The following is a 21128-nucleotide window of genomic DNA, read 5'->3' as shown; positions in this document are numbered from 1 at the left end:
CACCCACCTTGTAACAACTCGGGATACACTTCGCCGAACTGACCCACCTTGTAACAGCTCGGGATACACTTCGCCGAACTAACCTGCCCTATAAATACCTCCGAGCTCAAGACCGCCTCGCTCAGCACTCACTTGGCACCAAAACCAAACAAGTCGTACCACGCCTGACACTAAGGAAGTTCGTGCCCAAGGGTGCCGCGCCTGACTGACTTGGGATCTGACGTTTGGCGGCAGCACCCTAAACGGCCACCTGCCACCGCCATCTCCAGTTAGATGACTGTTAGGTAGTGACGATTCTGTATCAACAGAAAGGACGACGGCCGAATTGACAAGCACAAGGGTAATCATACTTGACCTGACAAGGCCCCCGGGACGAGTGCACGAAGTGACTATAAGAGCCCCTTGCCCCCCGACAACGGAGGTATGCAAACTTTGCGCTATCTGGTATTACCTTGCTTTTGAAGGATTCTAACTTGAGCTTCGGAGCCTCTACATCGGGTTCCCCCCGGAGTTTCTCCATCTCCTCCGTTTCAGGTTCCCTGCTACCCCGTTCGGAAGCAAGGCAGCGAACAGTTAAGACCGGCCGGGTCGCGCTCCATCAATAATAATAATAATAATAATAAGGGAAAAGTAAGGAGACACACGATGCGGAATTCTGAATTCCAACCCCCCCTACAACTAGCTCTGTCCCCCTATAAATCACATCATGCCCGTGAATTTGGCATTAATTCACGGTGAGGATGCATTCCCCCTGTACTTTGGGCCTAGTAAATTCTGAGCTGGGCTGATTTGTACTTCTCCCTAATAATAATAATAATAATAATAATAATAATAATAATAGTAATAATAATAATAATAATAATAATAATAATAATATAAAATTATAGAAAATAATATATATATATATAATATTTTATTTATATATATAATAATAACTAATTATTATAATTCTTATTTTTTTAATATCAAATAAAAATATTTTTTATATATAATTTTTTTTATTTTTGTAAAACAAATTTTCTCAAGTCGAGCTCGAGTCGAGCCTCGCACTATTCAGCTTGAATCCACCCCTAGTTCGGGCTACCTAATGGCCAAGCCCAAGCCCAACCCAAAAAAATAAAAAATTTGATTTTTTGGGCTCAAACCCAGCTTGAGGACCGAAAATCCAAGCCCAATCTATATAAAATTTCAGGCTGGGCCAATTCAGGCTTGGTTGAACCCGCTCAAGTGTGGGTAGGAGATCTGAATTCACAACAATTTGAAGGATTTTACTCACCCTCATGATATTTAGGCTGTGCATGCATTTGGTTGCAATGCAAAATTCGACCAAGTGTAAAATTTGTACTTGGTTCAATTCTACTTTCATTTATTTGTAATTATGATTTGCACTCACACCTAGAGGTGAGCATAGTTCGGTTGAAACTGAATAACTGAACCGAAATTTTGGATTCAATTATTTTAAGAAAACGGTTCGATTAAGGTTTTTAATTACGGTTTTGGTAATATCAGTTTCGATTTTGATTGTGGTGTTTAGAGGTTCGGTTCATCGAAATAACCAAATTTCTAGGGATATAAATGGGTAATTATACAGGCCATTACCACTTACCAGATGGTAGGCGCTACTTGATCGGATTGCAGTTGCGAATGTTTATCGGTCATCACCACTTCACCGATGGGTTTGCTTCTCCAAATGGAATGATGCAGTGAAGAATATCTGCAATCCATTTTCGGGAGAAGTCCCAATGTAGTGTTTGTCTGCAAAAACACAGTGGAAGGTCTATTTCAACTGTAACAAGCAGAGTTACAATGTCGAGAGCAGGACCTCTTGTTTCCTTTTAGGGGGCGTTTTCTCTGCAAATCGTTCACGTCTATCGTGGGAGCGACGCCTCTGGAACTATGGGTATGTAAAGATCAGTAGTAACTGCTTTTTCCATGGCTGTCCCATGTTCATTATCATAAACTCAAATCCTTCCTATTTTCATGTGTCTCTCTGCTTTCAAGTGCTGTAAATTCCAAATTCCAAATTTCTGCTTTTCGACCTAAAGACTGGGCCCAATACAGTGTAAATTCAAGCGCGAAGCCCGAAGCCCGGCCCATAGAGGTATCGGGGATAATGCATAATTCCATCTTGCACTGCTTTCACCATCGAAGTATTGGGGATATGGGGAGACAATTCATTTTCATGACTAATCTTGAGAAGCCCACCTCATCCTTTCAATCTTTGTCCAAGCAAGGGAACTTCTTCTAACTGCGCATTTTAGAATCATGTCGGTAGTCAATTATCTCAATTTATACTTATCTCAGAACTAGAACTAGGGGCGCAAATGAGTCGGATCATGATCCCAAATCCGATCCTATTTGGTCAAATTCAATAATCTCTATTCGGATTTTTGGATTGGATTGGATAAAATGATCCAATCAGAAATCGGATTGGATTCAGGTCACCCCTGACTGATACGAGAAGATTCGATCTGATATATATTATGTATTTATAAATAAATAAATATATATATAATACATATATATATATATTATTTATTTATTTATAAGTATTATTTATATTATATTTTTATAAAATTGTCATATTATTTATTTATTTATAGAAACATGTATATATGATGAAAATAATTAAAAATACTTGTATTTTTTATTTAAATGAGTATATTTAATTTTCTTTTAATAATTTATTAATTTTAAAGAAAACAAGTAAGATCGGATCAGATCTGAAGGTTCGACTTACAAATAGGATTCGAATTCAAATCGAGTCCTATCAGATCCGATCGGATCAAATCCAACAAGAACAATGTTGGATCATATTCGAATATACCTTGATTTGAATTCGATCCGATGTATTTGCATCTCTACTCAAAACCCATAACAATTTGGTTTTTAGAATCTAAACCCTCTTCACACATGAAAATACAAAACCCTCCCAGACCTTATCCTACTCACATTCAAGAGTAGATGAATTGGGTTTAGGATATGCATTTAATATCTTATTATTTTCTGTTACATATAAACAATAAATAAATAGAATAACACAAACAAACAACAAAAAATTCAATTATTTGATTACAACATATAAAAAATAAATTATCAATTATCACTCACAAAAAATTTAAAATATTATTAAGTTCAACACATAATAAAGTTTAGGACAACTCTACCCTTATTGTTTGTTTGTGAGTGTGACATATATAAATTATCCTAAAATATCCCTAAGCTTAATTTTCCCTAACATTTGATCACGTATAACATCGGTGACTGTGACTGATACTTCTCTCTCTCTCTCTCTCTCTCTCTCTCTCTCTTTATTTCAAAAAACACCCTTTCGAATCTCCCTCTCTCTCCTCACCTCCTTCCCGGACTATCAACGAAGGTATTGTCGCCGCTGCAACCTTAAGCTGTGGTTCTTCTCTCATTTCGTCCCTCGTTCTGCTCCTCTTATTTGGTGTGGCCCTATCTCTTCCCGAGAAAGTCAAAGACGCCTCCGGTGGCTCCATCTCTATCGTTCTCTTCACCCACGGCTATAATAAGCGGAGAAACAGAGCATCACCGCACCCCTGATTTTCTTCATTGGTCGAACTGATATGGTGATGATGGCCACCAGTCAAATATATTTTCCTATCGTTCTTCTTTTAACCAAAATTCCCACCTAAAATGTCGCCCCTTCTTGCTAATCACCTGGATACAAGCCCGAGTCAGCATTGCAGTTTGAGAGAAAAAGAATGGTTCGGGACGATAATAACTGAGACCCCCTGTTGAGTGATCGTTTTAGGCCAAAACACGATTCAGATTTATTGAGATGACTGATCATAGCCATACTCGGGCAATAGTTATCCTTCTATCGGCGTTGCAACTCTAGCTCCAAAGTTGGTGACCTTGATCGGAGAGAGAAACTACAAGAGTGCAGAGGTGCGTCTGTGAGTTGCTCCACTAGAAAAGAGGCCCGCCATAGCTTACATCACGTATTGGCCAAAAATTGGGGTTTAGGGTTTAAACCCAAAAAGGATATGTCAACACTAAAACCAGAAAGGATTTAACAAATTAATGGTTAAAAAATAAATAAAAGCAAAGAATCAACGACAAGTACGTACAGGCTCAAAGCAAAATTCTGATTTCAACTGAGCTATAAACATTAAAAAGGTCAAAAAACCCTATTTTATACTCCAATACCCGCCTGTGAATCCACTCCAAGGCCTACAAATCCTGAGCCTGGGCTGCTTGGTCATTCTCCCAAAAATCAATGCTTACCAAAAGAAAATAATCGATTTGATCGTGCAATACCCACTTGGGAGAAAGGGATTTCATTCTACCTCCCCTATCACCTGGTGGACGTCCCCGCTCCTTCTAACTCTCCCATCACCCTTGCCCCCATCGTCACTTCCGTCTGCTGGACCCCAAAATCCCTCCATTGTGACCTCAATTCCAATCTCCTTTTAGTTGTATGCATGTAACAAAAAAACGATTCAACCCCCGTTCTTCCTCATATTGCAAAACTGCTAACACCGTAACACAAGAATGGCTCAACCCCGTTCTTTCTCATATTGTAGTCACATCTCTTTCACTTGCTTTTCCCCATAGATCGTCAGAAAGGAAGTGGAGCATTAAGGATTCATTCCTTCATATTCAAGGGCGTGATTCCGTTCTCTACTTGATGAACGTAGTTGGTGGCAACTGTAGCGACGATTCCGTAGGTTGATGTTGTCGAACTATATAGGTTTGAATCGGTTAATACTTCATTTTGAAAATTTGAAGGATAATAATGAATAAAATAGTCTTTTTATTATTGCCGTTAACGCATATCAATGGCAAAGACATAGTCAACTATCGGATTAGACAATACATAAACAGTAATGGTAAAATTAGTCAATTAGGTAAAGGATAATTTAAAAAATTTGTTACTTTTCAATAATACATATCCTACCTATATTCCATACGAATTGTAAAATCCCAAAACTTGTCCCTGCCCCAAACCATCGTTCAATTAAAAAAAAAAAGAAAAAAAATACCCATTACATGGAAACAAATACCAACGGGGGGTATGGTAAAAATTGCCATCTCTACAGCCCACCCATAGCATTGGCATTGAACTTTGCAAAGTGGGCCTGGCCAAACAACCTATATGGCTGCTTTTAAAAGAAGTGTAAAACTTGATCGATGTAAAACCTTACTATTGGTTAAATTTTACCGATGCTTATTTGGAGTATAAATCAACATCGATGTAAAACTCTACTTTGATTTAGGTTTGTAAGTGTTTGGTTGGAGTGGAGTTTTATATATTATAAATCAATATTTACACCATTTATGATAAGGTTTTACATCAATTATCGATGTAAAAACTACATAATAAACACATTTAATGGTTTCGTGTGAGTTTTACACCACTTCCAAACGCAGCCTTACCGTGCTTGATGAAACAACGAAGCCCCCTGTGTTTAGTTAATCACTAGGGCCTGGTGATTTTTACTCTTTTTCAAATGGACCGAACCCCACCTCCCAGAGCCAAAAGCCAAAGAGTGGCTAGAGGTGTAGTGTAAAGTGGGGGCCTATGGGTGGCCCATGCAAAGTGCGGGTCTTGTTGCTCTCCCTAGTAAAAAATTTGGGGATCGGCCTGACATGGCCCATGACCCAAGCCCATGTGGGTCCATACTATGCCATGGATTAGGTTGGCCTGTGGGCCGAGCCTTGGGCCAGATAGGGTTGTGCATCGGTCCAAAACTATTTATTTAAAAAATTTCAATAAAAAACTTAAAATTTTGATTTTATATGAATTTTATGTATAAAATTACTTATATATATATATAATATTTAAATAAATTAGTATAATAAAATTTAAAAAATATTTTATTAATATATTAACATATAATTATATAATTATATATAATATATATAAATAATATATATGTGACATATCGTGGGCCATGCTAGGCTGAGTGTGGGCGGCACGACCCGCTTGGTTGTGCTGTGCCATGCCGACCTGTGGACTTAAAACTTCAGGTCCCGCACACTATCATGCCAGCCGCGGGCGGTACGGCCCGATTTATACCTCTAACCCCAAACGCTACCTACACTGTATCAGATCCGTATTGCTCCCGAACGGGCACTATACATGTTTTGAAGAAGCTGATAGCGTTAGTTTTGGCGGGTGGGGGGCAGGGTATACGGCCTGGTTTGCCATGGCAACTGATACAAATCAAAGCGTTTCAGATCAGAAGAGACGCACGTTGGAAGCATTGGAGAGGAGATTTGCAGTAGCTAAAGCCGAACTTCTTCAACAGCAACAGAGGAGTAGAAAGCGGTCTCGTGAAGAAGAAGAAATAAGACATAACAATAATTCTCCTTCAGTCACATCGTCTCATGATGCACCCGTTATAACTTCTTCAACGCAATCTTCCAAGAAAGGTTTTTATACCTTCTTCCTTTTTTATGCTTTCTCTCTAGGGTTTTTGATTGATTATGATTCGTATATATTTTGCCAGCTCTTTCTCTTTCTTTTTCTCCTGTTTGTTTTTTGCTTTTCTAATTATCTATTGCAAATTATGATATTGTTTTGTTGTTTCTAAAGTTTCTTTCTCTTTTCTTGGTATAAAATTGGGTAAATCCCCAATGAAGCTGGAAAAAATAAGTAAATTAGAAAACTATTAGGGAACTTTGTTTATTCCTAAGTCATCTAAAACTTTAGAACACCTCCTATGAACCTCGATTGAGACATGATTGTAGAGTGGGTGGAACATGGTCACCACTTTTATTTTATTGCCGTGATTAGATTTTTAGGTTGATTCTGTTATACTGGAGGGGAAAAATGTTATGTCTTTGTTATGAAAGAAATTGCTTGAAACTAGTTATCATTTTACTACTTTAAGGGTCATTTGAGTGAATCCTTAGGCTCAGTTTGGAAGGAGTATACAAACATGTAAGTGCAATTGTGCAAAACCCTGTATTTTGTATGTATTTGAACTGTACATATTTGTATTTGTACTCTTTCCAAACTGAGCCTTAAGTACAGTACTAGTCCCTTCATTTGGATGGAAGTAATTTTGAACCTGGATAACTTGCACTGTCAATGTATTCTTCTGGCATGGATACATGCGTTGTTTTGCAGGCGACTATGATCTCTCTCTGTCCCCATGACTGTCTACTGGTGACTTTATTGGTTACTCATATGCCTTGCAGGTCTTGATACAACCTCCGCTTTGCTGACTGTATATTTTTTGTTATAATGTGCCCGCATAAATTTATAAAAGCACATACATTTATATTCTTAAGCTTTACTGATTTTCATTCAAACTTCAGGCCATTTTGCATTCTCTAGTCGTACTCCTTCACGAGGAACTCCTCGAGTACCAGGTAGATGTTCTTGGCATGCTTCTGGTTTATAGAGTGGGAATACAGCTGGCCAATTCTAAGGTGCTTATATTGTACAGATGTTGAAGCTGACGGACTTACATATTCTCATCTTTGTCAACCTTTACATGGGAACCTGCTTAGTTCTGGTTCTGAGGTATGTATTTGCATTATAGCTGAGCAATGCTACAGATACACTGTTTTTTCTTGTACTTCTTATAACCACATTACTAGACCACACATTTGGCACGTTGTATCAGTTCAGTTGACCCCAGATGGGCCCCCAGACAATGTTCCAGATGTCTAGTGCAAGATGCGTAACATGCGCTTGTAAAGAATACAAGAAAAACTTTGTATGGTGACATTTCTCTTCATAGGCAGCATGAATACAAGAAATAATAGCTATTTTGGTCCTTATATTTGAGATATACATGGGAAATGCAGCTATCTTGTAAAAAAGGGAGCACAGTTGATAATGTTATACATGAGCTGCTCCAAAGTGGTGATTCGGCCCAGAAGTACATGCAGGGATCTAGAAGCAAGAAAATAGACAATTGGATCCTTCTTGATAACTTTGTACAAAGTCGTGGTATATCAGTTAGTGCTCGTATCAGGGCTTTACAGAGTCATTCAAAACGTTCCAAAAGTCATATGTCAATGAAGCAACTTAAGAAGTGTGGGTCATTTGATCTACCCTCAGAGTTTCATAGGTAACCTTTATGGTTTCTTTGTAGCTTGCATATAGTTACTTTTGCCTTCAGTACTGTGCTTTATTTGTTCGTTTAACCCAGTTTTTCTCTTCTCTTATTACCTAGTTCTGTCATGTAAGGCATTTCAGTTTTACCTTATACTGTTGTATTAGCTGTTATTTTTTACCATGCCAGTCTACCATGTATTATTGACTAAAGGAGATGCTCCTTAGTGAAATTGACTTTTTGAAATTCAACTTACTTTGCTTTGCTTATGGGAAAGCACATAGGGGTGTAAATGTCCTGTCTAAATTTTGTATAAGTTTGGATAAAGAGTGTTTGAATCCTGAAAATTTTGTAGGTATAGGCCAATCCTTCATATCTCAAAGGTGATTGCTTTTCTTTATAAGTTCATAATAGAGATCTGCCTTGATATTCCTTTTTTATTCAGGACAGGAAATGCCCTTACTCAGATTCCCAAGTTAAAATGGTCTGTGTATATTATATTATATTATCACACTTTATATATAATGTGGTAGTTATTATTTATCATTATTTATAATATAATAGGTGTCAAGGTGTTGAGGGCCCGGGAATAGGATCTCGTGATGGGTCGGCCCACGGGGAAAACCTCCTGTTTTCCCTTGTTCCTTCCTGCTCGTGATGAACCTATCTTGGCACCTTCAGTGATTTGTCCAAGAGATCACCAACTCTCCTAACTCACTCTTGACTGAATAATTTGATATATCATTCAATAATGGGGTCTTCTTAAATAGGAGATTACAAGAGTCCTAATCAAAGGGAGTCTCCTTGCTGAATAGGGAGACTTCCAGTTTTATCTTGCTAAGGATAAGATAAGCTAATCCTAATCTGATAAGCTACTAACAAGATAAGATAAGCTAAGCTAATCCTAATCTGATAAGCTATTAACAAGATAAGATAAGAGATAAGAACAATAAGATAAGAACAAGCAAAATGAGTTAATCTAATCTACATAAGGCTGCTGTTGCCAAACTGGGTAGGATGAGCATCACTGAATCCTTGCTGCTGTTGGCGGTGGGCCCGGGGCCTGTTGCTGCGGCGGCGATGGTACGTCTTCCCGAGGAAGGCGTCCATAACATTACTCCCCTCCTGGACTACGTGCTTGTCCTCAGGCTTGAAAGCTGGATATGTGGCTTGGAACTCTGCCAATGGGATCCATGTGGCTTCTGTTGGTGGTAGATCACACCATTCCACCAAGACTTCAAGGATTCCACGATTAAAATGAGAGCGGGTGACAGTTTTAGGCTGGGGGACCAGTTTGCCATCTTTCAAGGGTGGTAGGGAGGGAACTTGGTTCGGGGGAACACCCGTAAATGGTTTCAGCAAGGAGATGTGGAAGACATCATGAATTCGGCTAGTCTCTGGCAATTCCAGCTGGTAGGCCACACTGCCAATCCGTCGCAGAACCTTGTAGGGCCCATAGTACTTAGGGGCCAGCTTCGGGGCAGCCTTGTGGCGCAAGGAGCGCTGCCGGTAGGGCTGGAGCTTCAACCAAACAAATTGTCCTGGATCGAACGACAGTTCCCGGTGGTGCTTATCATAGTGGAGCTTCATGCGGAGCTGGGCCTGCTGTAAGCGAATGCGAACGTCGGCGAGGAGGGCGTCGCGGTCCTGTAAGGAGTGATCGATTGCGTCCAAGCGAGTAGATCCAGGCTCGTAGGACAGCAAGCGGGGAGGATCCCTGCCGTAAACGACGCGAAAGGGAGTCATGCCGAGGGAGGAATGGTAGGCTGTGTTGTAGCAGTACTCGGCCCAAGGAAGCCATTCCAACCACCGTCGAGGTTGATCGCCTACGAAACAACGGAGATACATCTCGATAGTGCGGTTAACCACTTCTGTCTGACCGTCGGTTTGTGGCCGGTAAGCTGATGAGTAGGCCAGGGTGGTGCCGTGTAGTCGGAATAACTCTTTCCAGAAGGCACTAGTGAAGACCGGGTCTCTATCGCTGACGATGGATTCCGGCAACCCATGTAAGCGAAAGATATGTGTAAAGAAGGCGAGGGAAACCGAAGTGGCACTGTACGGGTGTGATAGAGGAATGAAGTGTGCGTATTTAGAGAAGCGGTCGACTACCACAAAGAGAACTGATTTGCCCCCTACCTTGGGAAGTCCCTCAATGAAGTCCATGGAGATGTCGGCCCAGATCTGCGATGGGATGGAAAGGGGCTGAAGGAGGCCTGCCGGGTGTAGGTTTTTCCATTTGTGCTGTTGGCATGTGGAGCAATTTTGGACAAAATCTCGAATAGAAGTCTTCATACCTCGCCAATGGAAATCAGTCCGGACGCGGTATAGTGTTTTTTGAATGCCCTCGTGGGTGGAGTTATGGATGCTGGTGATGATGGTGGGAATCAACGGGCAGTCTGCTGGAAGATGGACTCGTCCCTTATACAGTACCAACCCGTCGTGAAGTGACCAATCGGGGTCGGTCGTGCCGGTCTGGATCTTCTGCAGTAAGAGCGACCATTCTGGGGACTGTGGTGCTGCCTTCTTAATGTCGTCAAACAGAGAGATCCGAGGTTGGGAAATGCTACATAGAACCATCACGTCTTCTTCTCGCCTAGACAAGGCATCAGCTGCGCGATTAGAGGATCCCGCTTTATATTCCACCCGGAAGTCAAACCCGAGCAGTTTGCTAACCCAATGCTGCTGAGGGGAAGTGGTGAGACGCTGCTCTAACAGGTATTTGAGGTTGTAATGATTAGTTTTGACGATGAACGACCGCCGTCACAAATACGGCCTCCAGTGCTGGATGGCTCGGGCAAGGTCGATTAGTTTGCGCTCATAGGCTGGAAGCTTCAGATGCCGGTCAGCCAATCTGCGGCTGAAGAAGGCGATCGGGTGCCCTTGCTGCTGTAGTACGGCCCCGATACCCACTCCGGAAGCATTGCACTCGACTGTAAATTCGAGTGCGAACTTAGGTAATTGCAGGACAGGGGTTGAAGACAGTGCATTTCGCAGTGACAGAAAAGCTTCATCAGCTGCGTCGTCCCACCGGAAGGAGTTTCTCTTCAACAGGTTGGTTAACGGGGCTGCCAACACTCCATAGTTCTGTACAAATTTGCGGTAGTAACCCGTTAAATCGAGGAACCCGCGTAAGGCCTTGGCGGATTGAGGTTTGGGCCATTCTGTTATAGCCTGAATCTTGGAACTATCAACTGTTACACCCTGCCCATGGATGATGTGGCCGAGGTAAAGAACCTGTCGCTCCCCGAAGGAGCACTTGGACCGTTTCAGGAATAAGCTGTGTTGGCGTAGGAGTACGAAAACGGTCCTCAGATGGTGGACATGCTCTACCCATGATTTGCTGTAAACGAGGATATCATCAAAGAAAACTAAAACAAATTTGTGCAGATGGGGCTGGAATACCTCGTTCATTAGTGACTGAAATGTAGATGGTGCATTGGAGAGTCCAAATGGCATGACTAAAATTCGAAGTGGCCATGGTGGGTGCGAAAAGCAGTTTTCTTCACGTCACCGGGAGCCATGCGAACTTGGAAATATCCGGACCTGAGGTCCAACTTAGAGAAATACTGGGCACCATGCAACTCGTCCAGCAGTTCGTCAACAACGGGAATAGGGAACTTATCTTTGATCGTCCGGTCATTGAGTTCTCTATAGTCAACATAGAACCTCCACGTTCCATCCTGCTTCGCCACCAATAGAACCAGCGAAGAGAAGGGGGAGTGACTTTTGCGTATGATCCCTTGGTTCAGCATCGCTGTACATTGTTTTTCTATCTCATCCTTCTGTAAGTGAGGGTAGCGATAAGGCCTGACAACGACTGGTGCTGAACCCGCCACCAAAGGAATACAATGGTCGCAAGTTCGGGAAGGGGGAAGGCCCTTTGGTTCCTGGAACAGATTTGAAAACTTGGCGAGAAGTTTTTCCATGGCTGTTGGTTCTGTTTGGAGTGCATGAACCTGCGGTGTCTTTTCTTTAACCCTGCAACCGTGCCATGAAACTTGCTTGCCATTCAGATGGAAGGTCATGGTGAGTGCGCTGAAGTCCCACAAAATCGGGCCTAGGGTAATTAACCATTTGACCCCAAGAACAATATCGAACCCATCCAATGAGAGTACAAATAAATCAACAAGAATTAGTTCAGAATTGACCTGTATTGGGACATCCTTACAAATCCCTGGACTGTGAACTTTTTCACCATTTGCGACGGCTACCTGTAGTCGCGGTCGGAGTTCCATTGGTAGTTTTAACTGTAGGGCTGCATGTTCACTTATGAAGTTGTGTGTGGTCCCTGAATCGACGAGAATGCGCACCGGCTGACCTGCAATCTATGCCTGTAACTGCATGGTCTGAGAGGTTTTAATACCGGTGATCGCATGGAGAGAGATCTATGGTTCGAATGTGATGGGTTCCCCTTCCTCCTCCTCTTGCTCATCTATGAGAAGGCAAAAAAGCCTCTTGCATCTATGTCCTGCCGAGTAGAGGTCATCACAGTTGAAACATTGACCTCTCGCTCGGTGCTCTGCCATTTCTGCCCTGGTCAAGCGCTTGATGGGAGGAGTGACCATGTTACTGCCTGTACTTGTCACTGCTCTAGAGGTGGTGGTCGTGGGAGGCTTCATTTCCTGGCTGGTAGCAGAAGAGGGGGTCGTTGCTGCTGGTCTTGGGGGTACCCACGAGTTCGGTGGACGACCCACATTAAAGATTCCGCGGCTGAGCTGCAGCTTGCGCTCAAATGCGCGGGCTAAGTTCATGGCTGTGACCAAATTTGGGGGATTCTGCATCTCGACATCCACTCGCAGGGGTTCTTCTAACCCTGTTGTGAACATATCGACTTGCTGGTCTGGTCGCACGGAGGATGCCCTCGCGAGGAGGGTTTGGTACTGTCGCTGGTATTCAGCAACTGTTCCGGTCTGTTTAAGGTTAATTAGCTCGCCTAGTGGGTTGCTGGTCAATGGGGGTCCGAACCGAAGAAGGCAATAGGATTTAAACTGGGGCCAACTGAGCCCAGGTTCTTCTTGCTCTAACCGATAAAACCAAACTTGTGCTTCTTCTGTTAAATGAAAGGCGGCTAGGCTTACCTTGTCTTGGTCATTTGTCCGTTGATTCCGGAAGAACTGCTCGCAGCGATACAGCCAGCCTAGGGGGTCTCCGTTGCCGTTGTACGATGGGAACTCCAGCCTGCTGTACTTGGGGATGATGGTTGCTCCATGGCTGACGGACTGCTGTTCGCCGGAAGACTCTGGCAGATCTGGCCGGCAGTCGTTAGCTGTTGTCCCTCCGTCAGAGTTCCTTTCCCTGCTGGAAAGAAACATCTCCATTAGTTGTTGCAGTTCTCGCACTTCACCTTTGATCTCACGAACTTCGGAGCTGGTCTCCACGAGTTGGTGCTCGAGGTCGTGGACCCTGGAAGGTAGCTGTTCCAGATCTCCCATGACGCCTTGCTCTGATACCAAGTTGTTGAGGGCCCGGGAATAGGATCTCGTGACGGGTCGGCCCACGGGGAAAACCTCCTGTTTTCCCTTGTTCCTTCCTGCTCGTGATGAACCTATCTTGGCACCTTCGATGATTTGTCCAAGAGATCACCAACTCTCCTAACTCACTCTTGACTGAATAATTTGATATCTCATTCAATAATGGGATCTCCTTAAATAGGAGATTACAAGAGTCCTAATCAAAGGGAGTCTCCTTGCTGAATAGGGAGACTTCCAGTTTTATCTTGCTAAGGATAAGATAAGCTAATCCTAATCTGATAAGCTACTAACAAGATAAGATAAGCTAAGCTAATCCTAATCTGATAAGCTATTAACAAGATAAGATAAGAGATAAGAACAATAAGATAAGAACAAGCAAAATGAGTTAATCTAATCTACATAAGGCTGCTGTTGCCAAACTGGGTAGGATGAGCATCACTGAATCCTTGCTGCTGTTGGCGGTGGGTCCGGGGCCTGTTGCTTCCGGCGGCGATGGTATGTCTTCCCGAGGAAGGCGTCCATAACACAAGGCGCTAAGATGAGGATAGGTGCGAATCCAGGCATGCCTAGGCAATAGTTTCTCATAAAAAAGCTTGGTTACATTTTCCAAGGTTTCTTTAAATGACTTGGCTTGTTTCCCAACTTGAAGTACCAATTATCAAGCCTTAGAAGTAGAAGTAGTACCACATGGAAAAGAATAATAAACAATAAAAGTACCAATAATAAAATCAAACAAAAAAAGTAGAATGAAATGTTACATAGCCTATGAGGAAAAGAATCAAAAGGACAAAACTTCTATTCTGTTAATGCTAGAGGGAGATACAAAGAGAATGTATGTGTTCGTATATCAAAGAATGTGAAAAAAGCAAGTTTATTAAGTCAGCTGCATTGGTATTAACTTTTCTGAATTGTGTAATTCAGATCTTGTCAGTTACTGGTGGAAGCATAATGGGATATAGGGACTTTCTATGAATCTTATCACATTCATCTGAGTGATGTTGTTGATAATGATATCTGATAAAAGAAAATGTTATAGATATTGATATATCTTGCTACTAGGAACTTCCTGTAGCAGGTTAGTCTATGCCATGCATGCAAATATGAAAAGAATAAAGAGTGAAGTGAGATATATCATGCCAGAGTCCATTGTACTGGTAGTGTCCAAATTCCAAAATGACATTACTTTTGTGCTTGAACCATCTATAAAAGTCTGTCAACATACATTTGCTCTGAAATTCGGCCCCTTCAGGCCTTCACACAACTAAGATAAGCTTCCATTGTGCATCCCCAGTTCCAATTTCCCTACTTCCATAATTTATAAATCAGCATTTTCATCATCTAAGAGAGAGAAATGAAGTTTATAAGCTTCTCTTTCCCATTGGTTCTTATCTGATTAATTCTTTATTAAGACTTGTGTCTAGGATCTATTCAGTCGTATCCTATTTTTCTAGTCTTTGGCTTGTGAAGTCCACATATAAACAAGACTATCAGGTAGTGGCTTCTCTATGCTGCATTGGCTATAGGGATCTCTATCTTATTAATAGATTCATTTCTATTTCTTATGAGGAGAACAGAGGACTGATGAAAACTGATATGTTTGGTGTGAGGACCCATGGCTTCCCAGATGTATGTTGCACACATGACCCATAAGGTCATGGTCAAGGTCATTGTTGGGCAAAATGAATTTTCGCTTACTCCCATTCTACTCGAGTGGCAAAGCATTTGGACTCTCCAGAATCCAGCTTGATCAGCATTTATGCCATTTTAGTTGCTCTTCCAGAAGATGGATGAAAATGACAATAGTTCCAGTTAGGGTTCATGAATCTTAATTTATTGGTATTTCAGAATGCTGTGGAAATTGAAAAATAAACAATTCTTTAACTCTTTAATTTTACTTTTGTTTGAATTTCTCTTCAATCACTTTCAACCTTGTCCATTGGGTTTCTCTTGCAGATTTGATATTTTCAAGTCAATGCATGAAATGTGGAAAGGCTATATCATGCAACTTGTTAAGATTATGGGGTGAGATATTTCTAGTGGATGCATGACATTGTTGTGACTGAAGTTTCTGCTATTCTTGCCTTGCTGCTTATCTTGTTCCCATTTAGTGTACATAATTTGCTTTTTAAACCATTTCTTATCATATTTGTTTGCATATAATATTGCAGGAAAGGCGAGTTGGCGCAGTGTTTTCTTACCGCAGACTTACATGGTGCTATACTTCTAGGTTATATGTTAGAAATTTGCAGTGACTTCCACTTAATCATATATCAAAAGCTCTTTTTGAGGAAATGTTTTTTGAGCATGAAGGATATGAGTTTTGTCATGCCACAAATACAAAATTGTTCCCCCCTTCCTGAACAAATTAGAGCCATCCAATATGTGGACCACTTCCTCAATCATAGAAGTGATACAAATGTACCAATTTTTTATCCTTAGCATCACTCTAGGTTTATCCTCTTTCATTGGGCTGAGCTCAAAACTCATACGATGGACATTCGTAAAGTTTCATAGCATTGTCTTGGATGCCTATCACTCACTATGTGGCTGTCCAAATCACTGTTCAATTTTGCATTGGCATGGATGGTTGGATATCTTATTTATATATGATATATCTTTAGACTAGGGCTTAATGACCTTACAAGAGGTGAACCACTAATAGAGTGATATAAGTTTTGTGCATATGTAGATAAATGTCATAGGCCAAACTTTCTTTAGTAACATTAACCTACTATAATCCTATCAAAAAAAGGAAAAAAAAAACCCTACTATACTTTGTTTAATGTATATTGGGTAATGATGGATCTCTCATCTTATTTTTTATTTATTAATCTTTTTTTGTAGTTGCCGAGTGTAAAGTAACTGCTTTCAGTGGAATTAGTGGCATCATGATTAGAGAAACTGCTGAAACATTTGGAATAATCACACAAGATAATAAGCTCCGAGGTATTTCGCTTCTGATTTGAAGTTATAGTCTTATTTATTCACATATTACTTAAATGTTCATTGATGGTAAGGGAAATAGTGGTTTGACTTGATTTTGATGTGCTTGTGTTAATTATTGGTAACAATGTTAATTTATTTGCTTAGTCCTATGAACGTTTATATGTCATGAATGTATAAATGCCGTGAGTAAAACTTGCAAATGAACATATTCATGAAGATACCATCTATTTGTATATCCATTAAAAATAAAAAGAAAGCACATTCGCCATGATGATATGGTTCCGAAATACATTGACATTTGTGATTATCTCCTAAACTGCCCTTTTTCTCAAAAGAAGGGCTATGACTTCTGAAGAAGCCAAATATCTTATTTTTTCCAAATCTTTATTCCTATATTTTGTTACAATAAGGAGAAAATGTCAAAATCTCCTTCAAATTTGCTGTATGTTCCTATTTTCCACTTTCTTTTAGTGAGCATGTTGAAGAAATCGAGTTCTAATAAAGTTGGTGATATATCATTAATGATTTTGTATTTGTGAATACTACAGTATTGCTTGTAAGAGGAATAAGGATTTCCCAGAGCTCCTGAAATGTTTTGGTACATGTTATTTGAATGGAAGCCTTCTACGAGGAAGGCTTATTCAATCCTAATATATGTCCTATATCTGATTTTTTTATTTTTTTTTGCAAAATTGTTTATATTCTAAAATGAAGAATCTACAATTGTTCTTTTGCGTCATGTATGAGAACTTATGGAAAAGTGGGCATTTTGAGTCAATTTTAGCACTAAACTTATTTACTGTTTATTTGTTTCCTCCATATTTGAATGGGATTAGATAATCATGTAGAGAGTTGGATGAGCCACTTGTGGGACTCATGAGATTGTTTATGTCATTTGCAGCGGTTCCCAAAAAGTCTTCTGTTTTTATATTTCAAGCTGGTTGCTGGAAAATTACATTACATGGAGACAAACTCATTTCAAGAAATTTCGGCTTATAATTTTGTTCGCGGCCAAGTCATCCAAGTATAGTAAATTAATCCAATTTAGTAGTTTGATTAATAGCCGAGTTTGTTTTTCCCTTGTTTTAAAATGGTATAAATACTCATTGAATACTATTTGAACAAGATATCAATCTTGATGGCAAGGATTTAGCTTCTTGAAGTGAAAACATTGACCATGTGATATCTCATACATCCATCCCAGGAACAAGGTACGATAATCTCAATATGTGATTTTCATGTATTCGGTATTCGAACAATTGATACTTGCTAAAAATCTAAATTTCACCTATTGCCCAGTTTGATACGTGGTTTCCACATCTACTGCTAAAAATCTCAATATGAATACTTTGCTCTTTGCATTCATCTCATAATATTCCATCACCTAACATATCCATTTATGCTAGTTTCATATTCCACCTTTAACCCCTCCTGCAAGTCCACTGTTTATTTAATAAATGGGGAAATATAACTGTGACCGCATGTCTCACTATTTCTGAGAGAGTGGTCATCAAAATCAAGGTTCAAAGTATTAACATGCTTGAGCATATAACTAGGAGTTTGGATTTTCAACCCATAAGACACTTAAGTCTTACATTGTGAACATCTTCCCATGAATGACAACATACAAGTATGGATGTTCTAGATGTGTGGCTGCAATGTCTTGTGGGTAGGTGTCAGTAGCATCTTTGTGTGTAGCAGATCAAGCGCTGTAATTAGTTTGATACTTTTTGTCAGATGAATCACTAAGTCTATGTTTGGTTTGAAGGAAAAGGTAGGGAAACCATACAAGGTTTTTATAGGTTTCCCTACCTTTCCTTTCCTTTCATTTCCCTACTTTTTTCCTTTAAACCAAACATAGAATAAATGAAACCGAAACCTATTGGTCTTTTATATAATTGGTGGATGATGCTTCAGTGGTTATATAATGGCAACGGGGCGGGGCAAGAAATTCTAACCCCATTCCCGTCCCCATGGTGGGGAATAGGGATCCCCAATGTTACATAATATAGTTGGGGCGGGTTCCATGACAAGGTTGGGGTGGGGTGGACAAATACCATCCCAGAACCTCAATCAGTAGAGTGGGGCCCTGCAGGGACAGGTCAAATTGCATCTCTAAGCTAATTTCAAGGTTATTGGATTGATAAGGAGCACTCGGGAAGAGTTTATGGTAGTATGGTACTACTCAACCGATTGAAGAAATATGGCCTGAAGGAGGTGATGGATGGACTTGGGAAATACAAGTTATAGATTTCAACGAGGAATACGTTTTTTTTTAAGGCTCACTTTGGAAAGGGTACAAATACAAATATTTAGGGTGTAAAACCTTTACAAATACAAATATGTAGAGTGAAATCTTGTATTTTGTATAATTTTTTATTTGTACTGTATATATTTGTATTTGTATTTTGTACTCCTTCCAAATGGAGCCTAAGAGTTTACATTGATTGATAACTGTAATAATGATGTTTCACTGGATCCGAACGCACTCCAAACCCTCTACTAACAGTCATGATACCTGAAGAGCTTTTGTCAATCAAAACTCTCCATGAATTTTGATGAATGCCACTTTAACTTAGAGGCAGGCTCTCCTCACTGGCCAGTTGCTTGCATTCCTGGATCATCATAGTGGGGTGCTTACCTGTAAAGTGGGAATTTCGGCTTAATAGGAAAGAGGGTTCTTGCTATGAATTGCGTTTTTGCAAAAAAAACAAGCGACAAAGTGCCTCTTTAGGAGGGCACTTGTTAGGCCCATCCAAAAAGCCCATAAACAGTGTTTGCTAAGATATCAATAAAGCCAAAATTTGGTCATAGTAACATGGCTCTTTGTAGAATTGTCTCGGGGGAAAAAAAAAAAGAAAAGAAAAGACCGAAAAAAGAAGGTTTTTTGTACAAGCTTCTTCAAAGCAGCCGAGTTAAATTTAAGATCTCTCAGAAACAAGCTGTAAATGCCTGGTCGGGAGGGTTTTTACTCTAGTTGCTACTTTTTGGTTTTATGAGGTAGGATCCACTCAGAAAGCCTATAACAATGCTTTGTGAAAACTTTCACAAATCTCAAATTTGACTATTGTTCAATCACTTAGATGGTTCTTTGTTTTTGCTGCGAAGAAAAAAAAGGTTCTTTTGATGAATTTACATGTCCCTCCATTCCCCACTAAAGCTTCTTATTTCTTTTAGTATCTTCCTTTTTAATGTGTTATTTTGAAAGGATTTAGTAGCTTTCCATTCTCCATTAAAGCTTCTTATTTATTTTTGTAGCTTTCTGTTCTCCATTAAAGCTTCTTAGGGCCCATTTGGGAGGGTTTCAGAAAGCTTCTTTCACTGAGCTGCTTTGAAGAAGCTATTTCTTGGTTGGATGAAATCATGGTTGGGTTTTCCAGGTTTTTCACTAAACATAGCTTCTAGGCATTCCATGTGGGGTTCACATTTCAGAAGATGTTGCATGAAAACCCTCCCAAATGGGCACTTATTTCTTTTAGTATCTTTTCAGAAATGGCTCACAAAGCCCTTCCAAACAGCTAGCTAACATTTACCAAAAAAGGGGATTATTAGCTAAAACTCCCCTTCACTTTTCCATTTCTCTTAAATTTACCCTGTATTTTCAGAACCTCCATAGGCCCCCCCGGGCAGAGAATTTTTGTTTTCTAAACTTACCTTATGTTAGGCCACCATAGTAAACCATTAACATAAGTTGTCCGCCATTAATTATTTTTATTTTTAATGACAAAACTAACTATAATCCTATGTTAAATAATTGTTTTGAAGAGTTGGGATAAATTTAAGAGAAATGGAAAGGTGAAGGGAAATTTTAGATAACAACCCAAACAAACAAAACAACTTAATACGTGCTGGCGGAGGATTTGTCATATTTTCATCATTCACCGCTGCAAAAGTAAGATGAGCAATGATCCGTAAACGCAACCATGATGAAAGATATTGATCGTTCTACCTATATTATATTTTCTTAGGCTGTTCCATAATGGATGAAGTTGCTGAACTTAAAGATTTATTGCTTTGTTTTAAGTTGTTAAAATAAATAAATAGATGATTCAAAGGTATGATTATCTATCCAACCGTAAAAAGCCCACAATCTCATTAAAAACTTATTCGGCAAGGCTGTGTTTAAATGTAATGCGAATTTATTTGCACTGATGCAAAATTACGGTAGTACAAATGATTTTAATGTAAATTATGATTTATTTTTATTTCAAAATTTAATTTATTTTATTTGACTGCAGTACAAATGAAGTAATGCAAAGCTTGAAGCAAAATAAAGTAACACCAAAACAAAATTAAACTAGAATTTGCATTATTTTTCATTTGCACTCCCATGCATTTATGTTAGTGCAAATAAAATTGCACTGCAACCAAACATAACCAAAAAATTAAACACAAAGGCTGTTTTTGGTTGCAGTGCAATTTTATTTGCACTAGTACAAATGCATGGGAGTGCAAATGTAAAAAATGCAAATTCTTTAATTTTATTTTGAATTTTACTTTATTCTACTTCGTGTCTTCATTTACTTCATTTATACAGTAATCAAATAAAATAAACTAAAATTTGAAACAAAAATTGGTCAGAGTTTACATTCAAATTATTTGCACTGCTATGATTTTACATCAGTGCAAATTTATAATATATACATGTATATATCGTTAGTTTTACCAA

The 21128-nt window shown here is 39.7% G+C and overlaps 1 protein-coding gene and 1 long non-coding RNA gene across 5 annotated transcripts; one reads left to right on the top strand and one right to left on the bottom strand.

Moving 5' to 3' along the window:
* Positions 1-3320: 3320 nt before the first annotated feature.
* On the bottom strand, positions 3321-4687 carry LOC148868321 (uncharacterized). The gene is made up of 2 exons (XR_016107828.1): positions 4098-4687; positions 3321-3958 (listed from the first exon to the last, which is right to left on the bottom strand). It is a non-coding gene; the product is annotated as an uncharacterized LOC148868321 (long non-coding RNA).
* A 1249-nt stretch (positions 4688-5936) lies between these two features.
* Positions 5937-17776, top strand: POP4 (ribonuclease P family protein). Of its 4 annotated transcripts, none has more exons than XM_088970928.1 (9): positions 5937-6405; positions 7297-7350; positions 7428-7504; positions 7792-8057; positions 15467-15535; positions 15682-15725; positions 16358-16459; positions 17361-17483; positions 17586-17776. In XM_088970928.1, exons 1-8 carry the CDS (start codon positions 5973-5975, stop codon positions 17456-17458), a joined length of 1143 nt encoding a protein of 380 aa, XP_088827054.1. In that variant the 5' UTR covers positions 5937-5972; the 3' UTR covers positions 17459-17483; positions 17586-17776. The 4 variants fall into 4 exon arrangements, with proteins under 4 accessions (XP_088827054.1, XP_088827052.1, XP_088827053.1 ...); XM_088970926.1 differs by having other exon boundaries at positions 15682-15740; XM_088970927.1 differs by having other exon boundaries at positions 17361-17776.
* The last annotated feature ends 3352 nt before the right edge of the window (positions 17777-21128 follow it).

The sequence above is a fragment of the Nelumbo lutea genome, chromosome 2, assembly GCF_056320005.1.
Source record: "Nelumbo lutea isolate HS-2025 chromosome 2, American lotus-T2T, whole genome shotgun sequence".
Lineage (NCBI taxonomy): Eukaryota > Viridiplantae > Streptophyta > Magnoliopsida > Proteales > Nelumbonaceae > Nelumbo > Nelumbo lutea.
The sequence above is the reverse complement of the archived record's forward strand: the minus strand, read 5'-3'. Positions and strand labels throughout refer to the sequence as shown.

What these genes read in the sequence shown, in the direction of transcription:
- POP4 (XM_088970926.1), top strand. Translation starts at nt 5,973, where the DNA reads ATGCCGACCTGTGGACTTAAAACTTCAGGTCCCGCACACTATCATGCC. An exon ending in AACGCAATCTTCCAAGAAAG is followed by an intron (nt 6,406 to 7,296) that starts GTTTTTATACCT and finishes TTCAAACTTCAG; the next exon opens with GCCATTTTGCATTCTCTAGT. An exon ending in ACATGGTGCTATACTTCTAG is followed by an intron (nt 15,741 to 16,357) that starts GTTATATGTTAG and finishes CTTTTTTTGTAG; the next exon opens with TTGCCGAGTGTAAAGTAACT.